The sequence below is a fragment of the Lithobates pipiens genome, unplaced genomic scaffold (assembly GCF_037356315.1).
Source record: "Lithobates pipiens isolate NorthernLeopardFrog02 unplaced genomic scaffold, aLitPip1_a1.2 Scaffold_1, whole genome shotgun sequence".
Taxonomy (NCBI): Eukaryota; Metazoa; Chordata; class Amphibia; order Anura; family Ranidae; genus Lithobates; species Lithobates pipiens.
In genome coordinates this window covers 121,492,873-121,508,132 of record NW_027507685.1, presented here as the reverse complement: position 1 = coordinate 121,508,132, position 15,260 = coordinate 121,492,873, and the positions used below count along the sequence as shown (strand labels likewise).

Below are 15,260 nucleotides of genomic sequence, written 5' to 3'. Positions count from 1 at the left end.
ATTCCTCCGCCTGGTGATCTATGCGGACCAGCAATGAGGTTCTGCTTTGCTCAATTGCCGCAAGGATAACAGTAGTATCATTTGCTTGAGTCGCCAGCAAGGGTGGAGTGGCCGCCTGCGGTGCCGCCTGCTCCATGTCTGCCATCAGCGCCTTAAATTGATTCAAAATGTCACTTGGACACTGCGCAGGCTGCAGTGGTGCCTGCTTAGTTGCAAACTTGCTTTTAGAGGGCTTGAGGGGAAGAGGCGGCAGACTGACGGTATACAGGGTAGGATTCAAGCAGAAAGGTGTTCCCCTTTAACCACTTGACCACTGGGCACTTAAACACCCTTAATAACCAGACCAATTTTCAGCTTTCGGTGCTCTCATTTTGAATGACAACTACTCAGTCATGCAACACTGGACCTATATGAAATTTTTGTCCTTTTTTTCACACAAATAGAGCTTTCTGTTGGTATTTAATCACCGCTCGGTTTTTTATTTTTTGTGCTATAAAAGAAAAAAATACCGAAAAATTCTGTAAAAAAAAAAAAAAAAAAAAAAAAATATATATATATATATTTTACTTTGTTTCTGTTATAAAATTTAGCAGATTTAGTAATTTTTTTCTTCATAAATTTTGGCCAAAATTTATACTACTACATATTTTTGTTAAAAATAAGTACAAATTGGTGGATATTATTTGGTCTTTGTGAAAGTTAGAGTCCACAAGCTATGGTGCCAATATCTGAAAATGTATCACACCTGAAGTACTGACGGCCTTTTTCAATTCTTGAGACCCTAACATGCCAGAAAAGTACAAATACCCCCCCCCCCCCCCCCCCAATGACCCATTTTTGGAAAGAAGACATTCCAATGTATTTAGTAAGAGGCATGATGAGTTTTTTGAAGTTGTCATTTTTTCCCACAATTCTTTGCAATATCGAGTTATTATTTTTTTTTTTTTTTTACTTTTCTATTTTTTTCACAAAATTGTCATATTATCAGTTTATTTCTCACACACAGCATATGCATACCACAAATTACACCCCAAAACACATTCTGCTATTACTCTCGAGTAAGGCAATACCACATGTGTGAGACTTTTACAGTGTGGCCACATACAGAGGCCCAACATGCAGGGAGCGCCATCAGGCGTTCTGGAGCACCCAGGACAATTCTGACATTTCTCTCCTACATGTAAAAATCATCATTTATTTGCTAGAAAATTACATAGAATCCCAAAACATTATATATGTTTTTTTTTTTTAGCAAACACCCTGGAGAATACAATGGTGGTCATTGCAACTTTTTATCTCGCACGGTATTTGCGCAGCAATTTTTCGAATGCTTTTTTTTTTTTGGAAAAACGTTTTGTGCTTAAAAAAAACACAGTAAAGTTAGCTCAATTTTTGCATAATGTGAAAGATGAAGTTACACTGAGTAAATAGATACCTAACATGTCACTCTTTAAAATTGCACACGCTCGTGGAATGACGCCAAACGTCGCTACTTAAAAATCCCCATAGGCGACGCTTTCAATTTTTTTTTTTTACTGGTTATATGTTTTGAGTTACAGAGGAGGTCTAGGGCTAGAATTATTGCTCTCGCTCTAACGTTCGCAGCGATACCTCACGTGTGGTTTGAACACCGTTTTCATATGTGGGCGGGACTTACGTATGCGTTCGCTTCTGCATGCGAGCACATAGGGACAGGGGCGCTTTAAAAAATATTTTTTTTTTATTGCTCATTTTACTTTATTTTAGTTTGTAATATGGCATGACAGGTCCTCTTTACAGTGAGATATGGGGTCGATAAGACCCCACATCTCACCTCTAGGCTGGAAAGCCCGGAAAAAAAAAAAAAAATATTCTGGCTTTGCTCGTATTGACGAGTCGGTAGAAGCACGGGGTGGGAGAATGGGTATTGTAGGGTATCACCGACTATGGCTGGGTATTGCAGGATATCTCCGAGTAGGGCAATTTATGGCAGGGTATTGGTGGGGTATTGACCGAGTAATGGCAGGGAATTGAGGGGGTAAATTTCGGTGAGCAGCGATGTGGGCACTGCAGATGCAGCCCACAGCGCTGCTGACACCGATCTCTTCCCCCTCCGCTGTACCGATCGGTACAGAAAGGGGAGGGAGGAACCGGCGTCATAACATGACGCCAGTTTGTTTACAAGTGATCACTCCGTCATTTGACGGAGCGATCACGTAGTAAACGGGCGCGATGAGCGGCCGTTTACCGTGATCCATAATGCGCCGGGTCCTGTGGAACCGCCGGTCACGGATGCTCTCGAGAGCGGAATTCTGGGAGGACGTCATATGACGGCCTCCCAGAGTTAAACAACCGCCCTGTAGCTGTCATTCGGCTATGGGCCGGTTGTTAAGTGGTTAAAAAGTTCACAGCCACAGAAAGATAGAGGAGCAAGCAAGGATGTCAGAAATCTTGGCTGGCCTCCACCTCATTAACCCCCCCCCAACCACCGCTCTATGTAGCTGCTGATCTGCCCCCAAAGTTCAGGACTCGCCTTCCCTCCAGGGATTATGGCCTCTGCAGGCCGCTCTGACCCCAAAATGGCGGCAGTTCACGCCGTTGCGCAGCTGGCCACGGACTGTGTAATCTGGGCTCTCCTGCCGACAGCCCTTGGCAGCCTCCTCCACAGGTGCTTCCCCTTCGTTGGCCCGCTCGGGTGCTCGCTCTGCGATCGCGGCACTCTAACACGGCCGGCCCGGACACTTCACAGGCCTCAAAGATGGCGGCCGGTCGCACCAGTCTGACTAGGCCACAAAACGCTGGTTCTTTTTGCAGAGAGGATGGAACAGGATAGTGTTCAGGATTCCGGGAGCTCTAGCCCAGCACATCCTCCCTGTATCACATCCGGACACACCCCCCGGGCTATTTCGTTTCTAAGCTGCCCTGTGCCTGGACGGGTAAGTAAAACCCTTTTATTTATTATTATTATTGGGTGTACCAGTGTTTTTTACAATCAGTCATGCTAGGTAGAGGCTGGACACCTGTGTGCGGTGACCATACCGTGGAGTTTTTGGGCTAGCTATGGGTATTTGCTAAGTTTACTTATTTTTGCTTGTGTCTGGCTGTTTTTACCTGTGTGCGCAATTTCGCCTTGCAGTGGTTCATCTCTCCTTAACTGGGTCACGTGAGTCACCAGGTGTTTCTTGGCAGGCTAAAGGTGCTTAGTAGGATTGTAGCATAGGGGCTTGGTGAGCCTTATTAAAGGGTCTCCCTTTTGAGGTGTGTTAATACTACACTCAGGTACTCCCTTTTTGTGGCTAGTAAATGTTTTCAAAAAAGACCCTACAGGAAAGGGCACACCTATGTCATCGGTAGTTCTTGACAAACCTAGTTGTATCCCCTGAAGGACCAGAGACTTCCGGGCAATCTGAGCCGCTGCGCCTATCTGGGATTGTGCCTAGTCAACACTGCTGCTTCACCCTTTATCACTAAGGATGAACTGTCCTCAGCCTGCTTAGAGCACAGGATTGGTGTCAAGAAGCGTGACAGATCTCCCTCCCAGGAGCCTCCTAGTCTGGAGCAGGAATGGGTTGATGATGGTGAAGAGCTTAAAGCTCAGGATTCTGTGGCTGGCCTGGCGAATGAGTCTGCTTCTGAGCAATCTGGACAAGAAGATATCCAGTTGGTGTCTGCCTCTCAATCACTGAGGCTTTTGATCCTGACTCTTACCAAAATGGTTTGTTCTGCCTTCAAGTTGCCTCTTGCAGAGGTTACTGAACCTTCCTGGTCCTCTTTGGGATCCCTGAGGCCTCTTCAGGCCACACAGGCTTTCCCCTTAAACCCTCTGTTGGAACAGGCAGTGTATGCTGATTGGGAACATCCTGGCAGGATTTTTGTTCCTCCTAAGATGTTTTTCATTTATCCCATGGAGGAAAAGTTCCTTAAAGTGGAGTTCCAGTTTTTTTTTTTTTTGTTTTTTTTTTTACATTTAAAAGTCAGCAGCTACAAAAGGTGTAGTTGCTGACTTTTAATAAACAGACACTTACCTGTTCCATGGTCCAGGGATGCGGCCGAACGGAGGGTCGCTCCTCTCTCCCCTCCTCTCCGCCGACACCTCCATTGCCACTGTGGGCACCCGGCCATGACAGCTTTCGGCTTCACGGCTGGGTGCGCATGCACGAGTCGCGCTGTGCTCCCGGAGTGGACAGGCGATCTCCTGGGACCTGTCATGTGTCCCAGGAGATCGCCTAGAGGGAGGGGCCGCCTAAGGCGAAAGGAGGAGTCGCCTTGGCGGTCCCTGGGCGGAAGGAGGAAGTGGGACAGGAAGTCTCCCTCCTAATAAAAAAAAATTACATGCCAAATGTGGCATGTAAGGGGGCGAGGAGTGCTTAAAGCGGAAGTTCCCTTTTTGGGTGGAACTCCGCTTTAAGAAGTGGAGTGTGCCAACTGTAAACGCTGCAGTCTTTTTCCTTAAACAAGAACTTGACTTGTCTGGTAGATAAAACACAGGGCTTGAAAGACCCTGTTGACAAGAAATTGGAGTCATTATTACAGGCTTCCATTTCTTTGGCCAGTTCAGCTATTCAGCCAGCTGTTTCAGCAGTTGGTATCTGCCAGTCCATAAAGGATCAGATGACCTGACAGACCTAACCAGGAGGATGATCTGCCTAAAAATAAAGCAGATATTGCTTGAGTGCTTTGTTTTGCTGTTGATGCCTTTTTAAAGGATTCAATACAGCAGGTTTCTCGTTTGGCTCTCGTCTGTACATATGCACTTTTGTGGCTTTAAGAACTGGTCAGCTGAGCTTCCTTGTAAGAAGTAATTGGCAGGTTTCCCCTTTCATGGGGAACGTTTACTTGGTGATTATTTGGACAAATATATCCAAAAGATTTCCGAAGGAAGCGTTCTCTTCCTGTGGGGAAAAAAAGCACCAGGCCTCCCTTGTTTGAAACCTCAGCGACTGCTTCCTCAAATGTCTCGGCGCCAAGGCAGTTCCGCTGCCAACAGGGCGCTAGGGCCAGGGGCAAGCTGCAAGGCCAGGGTCAGAAAGTCATGGGTCCAAAATACTTCTGAACCCAGCACCAAGCCCTCCTTTTGAGGAGACACCCCCACTCCATCGGGTGGGGGGGAAGGCTGCTGCACTTTGTGGACATTTGGAGAACAATAGTTAAGGACGAGTGGTTCACCTCAACTATATACTGCAGTTACAAGCTGGAGTTGCGGGGGGTTCCCCCTTGGAGGTTTTTAAGATCCAGCGTTCCCTCGGATCCTCCAAAAAGAAACTTATTGCTTCAGGCACTACATCATTTAGTGCATCAAGGAGTTATTGTAGTGGTTCCTGTACCCAAAGTGCCATGGGGTTTTACTCAAACCTATTTACAGTTTAAAAACCAAACTGGGACACAAGGCCCATTTTGGACCAAAGATCCCTGAACCAGTATCTACTGATCCAGTCCTTTTCGGATGGAGTCTGTCCACTCAGTAGTAGCCTCACTCCAGATGGGAGTCTTTCTAACCTCCATCGATTATAAAGGATGTGTATTTACATGTACCTATCTTTCAGCCTCAGAGGTTCCTGCGATTTTGCAGTAGAGTAACGTCGTTTTCAGTTTGTGGCTCTACCTTTCGGGCTTGCTACAGCTCCCGTGTGTGTTCACAGAGGTCTTTGCACCAGTACTGGGTCTTTTTAAGGGCCCAAGGGATCCTGGTGCTCAGGTAACTGGGCGACCTCCTGCTCAGAGATCACTCACTACAGGCTCTAGAACAGAGCATAACGTTTAACAGTGGGGTATTTAGAACGCTTAGGCTGGATCATAAATGCCAAAGTCAACCTTGAGGTCAACTCAAAGTCTAAAGTAATTAGGTCTGATCCTAAACATGGTCCAAACAAGAGTATTCTTGCTATCCGTAAGGATCTGTGCCCTGAAGGATCAGGTGCGTCAGATAAGGGGAACCAGACAACCCTCCATTTTGGCTCTGTATGAGTCTTCTAGAGAGGATGGTATCCTCCATGCTGGTGCCCTATGCCCAGTTCCATTCCAGGCCTCTACAACAAAACATCTTGTTGCCTTGGAACAGGGGAGGACAAGTCCTGGATTATCCAATGTCCTTATCTCCTCGGGCACGTTTAAGCCTAAACTGGTGGTTGCAGGATCAGAACCTGCAAAAGGAAAGATCCTTCCTCCTCGTAGTTTGGAGAGTACATACTACAGATGCTAGTCTCTCAGACTGGGGAGCGACTCTAGAAGGGCTCACAGCTCGGGGGAAATGGTCAAGGACAGAACAAATCGACATCCTGGAATTACAGGTAGTACGTCTAGCCCTACGGTCCTGGACAGCGGAACTTCAGGACTGCCCTATTAGGGTTCAGTCTGACAATACTACTGCAGTGGCCTATATGAGCCACCAGGGCAGTACCAGGAGTCATTCAGCTCTGAAGGAGGTTAACCACATACTAGCCTGGGCAGTAGGACATGTGCCGATTCTTTGGGCAGTCCATATCACGGAAGTAGAGAACTTGAAGGCAGATTATCTCAGGTGCCAGAAGATCTGCCTGGGTGAATGGTCCCTACACCCAGGGGTGTTCCAGGAAATTTGCCAATGTTGGGGATGGCCAGAGGTCAACCTACTGGCATTCAAGTTCAACAGTAAGCTACAGCATTTTGTCCCAAACAAGAGATCCTCTGATTGTACTCAAAGCCAATTTGATTTTCTCTCCAGCTCGGATTGCCAGAGGCCAAGTTTTGGCCCTGTCAGTATTCTTCCAAAGGCCTTTAGCCTCTCGTTCACTGATCCGTACCTTTATGCAGGGGGCAACCTGCTTGCTATAACCCCCCCAATTTAGGTCACCTATGTGTCCTTGGGACTGGAACTTTGTGCCTATCAAGGAGAGTCCATTAGACTTGCTGTCACACAAGCTAGCCTTCTTGGTGGCCATCAACTTGGCTAGAAGGGTGTCAGAGTTGGCGACCCTTTTGTGTAGGAAGCCATGCCTGATCCATCACCACGACAGGGTCGTGTTATGACCTGTTCCATCCTTTTTTGCCAAAAGTGGTGTCGGCCTTTTCACTTAAATCGGGACATTATTTTGCCTTCTTTTTTTCTCTTAGCCCTTGTACACACGGTCGGACATTCCGATGGAAAATGTTCTATCGGACTGTGTGTTGTCGGATAATCCGACTGTGTGTGGGCTCCATCGGACTGTTTCCGTTGGAATATCCGACGGACAAAGTTGTAGAGCTGGGCTATAACATTTTCCGACAACATGATCCAATTGGACTTTGTCCGATTGTGTGTAGAGAATTCCGATCGGACAAAGTGCCACGCATGCTCAGATCAAATTCCTAGACCAAAGCTATTGGCTACTAGCCTGAACGTAGTCCCGTTGTAACGAAATAACGTCATCATGTTACCTACGATCAGATTTTCCAACAACTTTCTCCGACCGCGTGTACAAGGGCTCAGACTTGTTTGGAAGAGACGACTGCATTCTTTGGACATTGTCCAGGCAGTCAAGATTTATTTGTCTAGATCTGTGGAGCTCAGAGGATCAGACTCCTTCCCTTTTTGTTTTACCAAAAGGACCCAAGAAAGGGCATCCAGCTTCCATTGCCAATTGGGTCTGTAAATTTGGTCAGGTCTAAACATAAAGCTCCTCCCTTTGGGGTCAGAGCTCATTCTACCAGGGTTGTAGGAACCTCCTGGGCTGTTACCCGGTCTTCAGTGGATACGTTCACAAAATTTTAAGTGGATGTTCGAGCAGCCAAGGATTTGGCTTTCAGCCGCAGTGTATTGAGGGCTGCCATATATAAGGTCTGATGGCTGTTGTTTGGCAGGGTGTCTCCCTCCCCTCAAGACTATTGCTCTGGGATGTCCCAGCAGGTAATGAATATTAGCCTAATTCTGTGTCCCATGATGTATGAAAAAGAAAATGGTATTTTTTTTTCGTCATACTTGCCTGTAAAATCCTTTTTTTTTTTTTTTCTTTTGAATACATCATGGGACACAGTGGTCCCGTCCCTCTTTTTGAGGATTCAGTGCTTGCTACAAAACTGAAGTACTTCCTGTATGGGGGAGGGGTTATATAGGGGATCACTTCCTGTCTAAAGACCTTTGGTCTACCAGTGTCCATTCACCTGGATATGAAGTATAACCCAGCAGTGTTACCAGTCTGAAAACAGAGGAAAAAGGCCTAAAAAAAAAAAAAAATTAAAAAATAAATAAAATGAAGCCACCCCATCTAATGATTAGTAAGCTGCAATCTATTACCTTTTTGGTATTTGGGTTTAATACTGCTTTAATTCATTCTGGCAGCAGGGCGTGCTGATTATATTATACATTTTTTTTTGTGTGCTACATATTCTTAGGCCTAGTACACGCGGTCAGATAACCGTACAAAAAATACTGATTTCAAAGCAATCATATGATCTGATCTTAGAGCTCCATTATCCTACTCCATTATTCGATGGGACAAACACAAATTTTTCTTGTACGATACCAGATCTTACCATTTTTTTCTTTTTAATTAGTACAATTTCAGTCTGAAAATACAATAAATTGGGGGTTATTTACTAAAGGCAAATCCACTTTGCACTGCAAGTGCACTTGGAAGTAAAATTGCTGTAGATCTGAGGGGGACAGGCAAGAAAAATAAAAAAACAGCATTTTAGCTTGCACATGATTGGATGATAAAGTCAGCAGAGCTTCCCCTCATTTCAGATGTACCTCTCAGATTTACAGCGACTGCACTTCCAAGTGTACTTGTAGTGCAGAGTGGATTTGCCTATTGTAAGTAACCCCCATTACATCATTTTCAAATTTTTCGTCTGTCATACGAGAATTTTCCTAACTTTAGTAACCTCTTCATTTTCAATATGAGATTGGCATGCAAATAAGACGATTATTTGTCCAACAGTCTCATCATGTGTACCAGGCATAAATCCAGTGTACAATCTGAAAATCTTACTAGCAGATAAGATCAGCTATTTTTGTAAAAGTCTCTTCTGTAATAAGTCTTCCTGACAGAAGATTATTTTGGCAAGTAAAGTTTCACTTCAGAGAACAGTTGCTCTGCTATGTGAGATTATCCATGTATGGGGGGGGGGACTGTGTTTTTCAGTCAAAATTAAAGCTTTGAGATATAATAGAAATAAGTTGGTCCACACTATCCCAGAGACACATTACTGTTAAAGGTACCTCATCCCCTAATTTACTTAAAGCTTTGAGATACATTCACACTCCTCTCCCTCATTACCCTACTCTCTTTCAGTCTTATTTTTTTTCTTATTTTTTTTTTTTTAAATAATTTGTAGCCCAACAACATGAATGTGAATTTTGTACCAAGAGCTGATGCAAACGGTGCATGTAACCTGTTCGAAATTCTCTCCACAGTCATTTCTCATGAGGAAGTTCTATTTTAATGATGGTGAAACTGGCTTTTTTAAGAAAACCAAAAGGAAAGTAACTCCCAAGAACCCAATGACTGGTAATTATCTAGGCACATTTAACTCTTTTGGGGAACATATGGGAATCTATGTAAGAAATGATCATCCAAGTTATTCGGACAGATGTTTAAAGTGATATTGAAGCCTCCTAGTTTTTTTTTAAAACAAAAACAATAAACATGTTATACTTGCTTGCTCAGTGCAGTGGTTTTGCACAGAGCAGCCCTGACCCTCTTCTCAGGCGGCTCAGCCCTGCCATCCGTCATAGGATTTGATTAACCAGCAGCGCTGGTATTAATTTGTCCAGTGAGGAGGTACAGAGCCGGGAGAGCTGCTGCTCCTGTGCACATCGCTGGATCGAGATCTGGCTTAAGAATAAGGGGGGGGGGGCCTGGGAGGGATCCTTTGCAACAGGTGTGTGATTTTATTTGTTTGAAAAAATAAATAAATATGTCATACTTGCCTCCTCTGGGCAAGGGTTTTGCAGAGTGGCCCAGATCCTCTCCTTTTTTTTATTTTTTTATTTTTTCCCAAATGCCCCCACGGAGAGCTGAATTCCATGGGGACTCTTGTGCAGGAGCGCTCCCGAGTCCTGCTGCTCTGTCCTTTGACAGAGACAGCAGGACACGGCCACCCCACCCCGGCTCCCTGGATTTGACAGCAGTAGGAGCCAGTGGCTCCTGCTGCTATCAATCTATCCAGTGAGTACCCGAGACACCAGCTGGTGGAGCTGCTGTGCTTATCCCAGTCGCTGGAACAATCGGGCTCGGGTAAGAAAAAAGGGAGGGGGGGTGCTGCAGCATGTTTTTCACCTTAATGCATTGAGGTGAAAATCTGTGAGGGTTTACAACCCCTTAAGGTAAATCTTCAGGCTTTAAAATCCCTTTAAGTTCCTTCAATGGAATTTTGTGCTTTGGCCGAACATGGCAAAGCAGCAGGTTTAATTTCCGTGCAGTAGTTAATACTTGCATTGTCTTTGTTCCCTACTGCTCTGTTTGCTGCCAAGAGTAGCCTGGTGTTTCCACCATTTGGGCCTTACACGCGGCAGTCCGAGGACTTTCACCCACCTCCATGTGACAGCATTGGGCCAGCTGACCAACCACTAGTGCTGCCATGCTGCCACATGGGGGTGAGTCACCTGAAAATCCAGAAGTACCGGATATATCTTTGGTGGTGGAGGGAGCCAAAAAAAGATTGCATGCAGGGGGGATGCCAGGCATTAAAATGTAACCTTTTTTTTTTTTCTTTGCCCTGTCCAATATGATCATTCTCTCTCTCTCTCTACAGACCCCACAATGATGACAGAAATGATGAAAGGTAATTTGACCAATGTTTTACCTATGATCGTCATTGGAGGTTGGATCAACTGGGCTTTCTCCGGCTTTCTCACAAGTAAGTACTGTTCATGCTTTCCTATAGTGGGGGGAGTATTATTTATTTTTATATATATATATATATATATATATATATATATATATATATATATATATATATATAAAAAAAAATGTATATACATTTTACAGTGCCTTGTGAAAGTATTCGGCCCCCTTGAACTTTTCAACCTTTTTGCCACATTTCAGGCTTCAAAGATATAAAATTTAAATTTTTTGTGAAGAATCACCAACAAGTGGGACACAATTGTGAAGTGGAACGAAATCTATTGGATATTTTAAACTTTTTTAGCAAATAAAAAAACTGAAAAGTGGTGCGTGCAAAATTATTCGGCCCCTTTACTTTCAGTGCAGCAAACTCACTCCAGAAGTTCAGCGAGGATCTCTGAATGATCCAATGTTGTCCTAAATGACTGATGATGATAAATAGAATCCACCTGTGTGTAATCAAGTCTCTGTATAAATGCACCTGCTCTGTGATAGTCTCAGGGTTCTGTTGAAAGCGCAGAGAGCATCATGAAGACCAAGGAACACACCAGGCAGGTCCATAATACTGTTGTGGAGAAGTTTAAAGCCGGATTTGGATACAAAAAGATTTCCCAAGCTTTAAACATCCCAAGGAGCACTGTGCAAGCGATCATTTTGAAATGGAAGGAGTATCAGACCACTGCAAAATCTACCAAGACCTGGCCGTCCCTCTAAACTTTCAGCTCGGACAAGGAGAAGACTGATCAGAGATGCAGCCAAGAGGCCCATGATCACTCTGGATGAACTGCAGAGAACTACAGCTGAGGTGGGAGAGTCTGTCCATAGGACAACAATCAGTCGTACACTGCACAAATCTGGCCTTTATGGAAGAATGGCAAGAAGAAAGCCATTTCTCAAAGATATCCATAAAAAGTCTTGTCTAAAGTTTGCCACAAGCCACCTGGGAGACACACCAAACATGTGGAAGAAGGTGCTCTGGTCAGATGAAACCAAAATTGAATTTTTTGCCCACAATGCAAAACGATATGTTTGGCGTAAAAGCAACACAGCTCATCACCCTCAACACACCATCCCCACTGTCAAACATGGTGGTGGCAGCATCATGGTTTGGGCCTGCTTTTCTTCAGCAGGGACAGGGAAGATGGTTAAAATTGAGGGGAAGATGGATGCAGCCAAATACAGGACTGTTCTGGATGAAAACCTGTTGGAGTCTGCAAAAGACCTGAAACTGGGACGGAGATTTATCTTCGAACAAGACAATGACCCCAAACATACAGCAAAATCTACAAAGGAATGGTTCACAAATAAACGTATCCAGGTGTTAGAATGGCCAAGTCAAAGTCCAGACCTGAATCCAATCGAGAATCTGTGGAAAGAGCTGAAAACTGCTGTTCACAAACGCTCTCCATCCAACCTCACTGAGCTTGAACTGTTTTGCAAGGAAGAATGGGCAAGAATTTCAGTGTCTCGATGTGCAAAACTGATAGAGACATACCCCAAGCGACTTGCAGCTGTAATCGCAGCAAAAGGTGGCTCTACAAAGTATTAACGCAAGGGGGCCGAATAATTTTGCACGCCCCACTTTTCATTTTTTTTATTAGTTAAAAAAATCCAATAGATTTCGTTCCACTTCACAATTGTGTCCCACTTGTTGGTGATTCTTCACAAAAAATAAAAATGTTATCTTTTATGTTTGAAGCCTGAAATGTGGCAAAAGGTTGAAAAGTTCAAGGGGGCCGAATACTTTCGCAAGGCACTGTGTGTGTGTATGTAATATATAAAAATATATATATATATATATATATATATATATATATATAAATGTAATCAGTAAAGGGCTACAAAATGTGCTACTATAATAATCCAAAAAGCAACCACATTTTGAGGTCATATCCGTGCAAAATGAGTTCTAATTTGGGTAAAGGCACTTTAGTCCACTTTGTAAACTTTACAAAGGAAGTTCTTATAAGATTTTATATATTTTTTTTTTTTTTAGCCAAAGTTCCATTTCCCTTAACATTACGATTCAAGCCAATGTTACAGCGTGGGATTGAGCTTGTCTCTCTGGATGCTTCTTGGTAAGGGCATATACATTCTATTAACTAAATTTTTCTTATTTCATTGGATCTGACATGTATTTTTCTTGTAGGGTCAGTTCTGCATCTTGGTATTTTCTCAATGTATTTGGTTTGCGTAGTATGTACACGCTCATTTTGGGACAGGACAATGGTGAGTAGAGGAAGCTAAACAGCTTTGTTGACCAGATTAAAATGCATTGTGCTAAATTGAGTAGTAAAATGAATACGTGGATGAACAGTTATATATCCCATAGATTTTGTTGTTGGCTATAGCCAATCACAGCATGTCAACAGTAAACAAGCTGTCATGAATGGAAAGCCATTCATGACAGTTAAGTATCGCTTATAACAGTGATCATTACGGTAATGAGCAGTAACCGTATGAAAAAAAAAAAAAAAAACTATGGTGATACTGAACTATTCTGTTTTGAAAGTATTAAAAAAAGGGAGAAAAAAATGGCCGATAATGTGGCGGGCTCCTCCCCCCAGCCCCTGGTGCTGCCTATCAGGGGGGCTTCCTATATCGTAGAAGAGAGGGGAGCCGCCACCGCCTGTTTGATTATAGCGCCAGGAACATCACCGCTTTCATTTCAATAGCTGTGTGTTCCCTGCTGCGCGTCGTCATATACAGCCCCCCCCCCCGTCTGGGGAACTTTGATAGACAGAACACCCGTCCCAGGATTGGACGGGTGATCTGTCTATCAAAATGCCGGACAAGGGGGAGGGGCTGTATGTGACGGCACGCAGCGAGGAACACACAGCTATTGAAATGAAAGCTGTGATGTTCCCGACTAATCAAACCAGGCAGCGTCGGCTCTCCTCTCCCTTCACAGGCTTGCTGCATCTGACAGGCACTGGTGAGGCTACATTGATCTCTCGTGCCATGTCCCCAGCCGCTGGCCATCTCCTGTATGAAAATATTTTTAAAACCAGTCTGTTTCGGCCTTTTACGTTTTCGGTTTTAGCAAAACACACTCAGAGATATAGAGAGAGATCTCTAAACATATTATACTTGCCTCCTGCTCTGTTGCAGTTTTTTTATTTTATTTTTTTCAAAATTCAGTATTTTTGCGTCTATTGCAAAATCTAAACCCCAGTGGTGATCAAATACCATCAATTTGTGTGAATAAAATGTAATTTGTGTACACTGTTGCATGACTGAGCAATTTGTCAAGTTTAAAGTAGCGCAGTGCTGAATAGCGAAAATGGCCTGGTCATGAAGGGGGTAAAACCTTCCAGTGGTTAAAAGAGAAAATATTGGAAATTGTACACAATAAATGTCTCCTGCTTTGTAACCACTGTTCATGTGGCTTGCTTCAGGAACAGTTGTACCATACCACATTATATTCGACAAGTACAATGGTGAAAATAATTATTTGATCCCCTACAGATTCGTTAGGTTTGCCCACTTTCATAGAAATGAAGGGTCTATTATATATATATATATATATATATATATATATATATATATATATATATATATATATATATATATATATATATATATATATTTTTTTTTATCGTAGGTGTATTTTAAATCGAGTGGTTCTCAACCTCCGTCCTTAAGTACCCCCAATGGGCCATGTTTTCAGATTTATCTTTACTTTGCACAGCTGCTTAATATCAATGACATGGTATTAAGAGCGATTTTATCTAAGGGAAGTTCCCAAACCAAAACATGGCCCTTTGGGGTTACTTGAGGACTGAGGTTGAGCACCACTGCTTTAAATGATAGAGACAGAATATCAACCAAAAATCCAGAAAAACACACATGATACAAATGTTATAAATTGAGCTGCAATACACCGCCATCGATTGAAACCCTGCAGCGCCTGCAAGGTCCCTCTCCAAGTAGGCACATGGTATGGGATGGGCAGAAGGAGAAAAGACGTTAATACATGTTCTATTTTTGTTCTGTTGCATTTTTGGTTTCTTTAAATTCGATGGCTTAAAAAAAAAAGTTTCCTACTGATGTAATGGATGCTGTACCACCTGCTAGGTTTCTACTGGTTGTTATGCCAAAGTGAATTGTATTCTATATGTTGTGACCTACTGACACTTTATCTGTATGTTTAATGGATAGTATTCATTGGGTTTATGTATGGAATACAATTGTATGGTCACTGTATGCAATAACTAATAAACGTTTTCATAAAAAAAAAAAAAAAAAAAGCGGCACATGTACAGGCCCATCTCAAGTTTGCCAATGAACATTTAAATGATTCAGAGAGGGATTGGAAGATGAGACCAAATTGAGCTCTTTGGCGTTACGACTTGCTGTGTTTTGGAGGAAGAAAAAAAAGCTGACTTTGACACTAAGAACTATTATGCTATGGGGCTGTTTTTGCTGCTAAAGTTACAGGCCGACTTTGCCACATTGAGGGGCCAATGAACGAAGCTA

The 15,260-nt window shown here is 43.4% G+C and overlaps 1 protein-coding gene across 1 annotated transcript in view; it reads left to right on the top strand.

Moving 5' to 3' along the window:
• LOC143974238 (ER membrane protein complex subunit 3-like) overlaps positions 1 to 15,260 on the top strand; it is a 34,095-nt gene that overhangs the window by 10,279 nt on the left and 8,556 nt on the right. The window contains exons 3-6 of the mRNA XM_077475410.1: positions 9,350 to 9,443; positions 10,690 to 10,794; positions 12,778 to 12,859; positions 12,931 to 13,010. Of these exons, the coding sequence (XP_077331536.1) occupies positions 9,350 to 9,443; positions 10,690 to 10,794; positions 12,778 to 12,859; positions 12,931 to 13,010 (361 nt within the window). The remainder of the gene's footprint in view (positions 1 to 9,349; positions 9,444 to 10,689; positions 10,795 to 12,777; positions 12,860 to 12,930; positions 13,011 to 15,260) is intronic.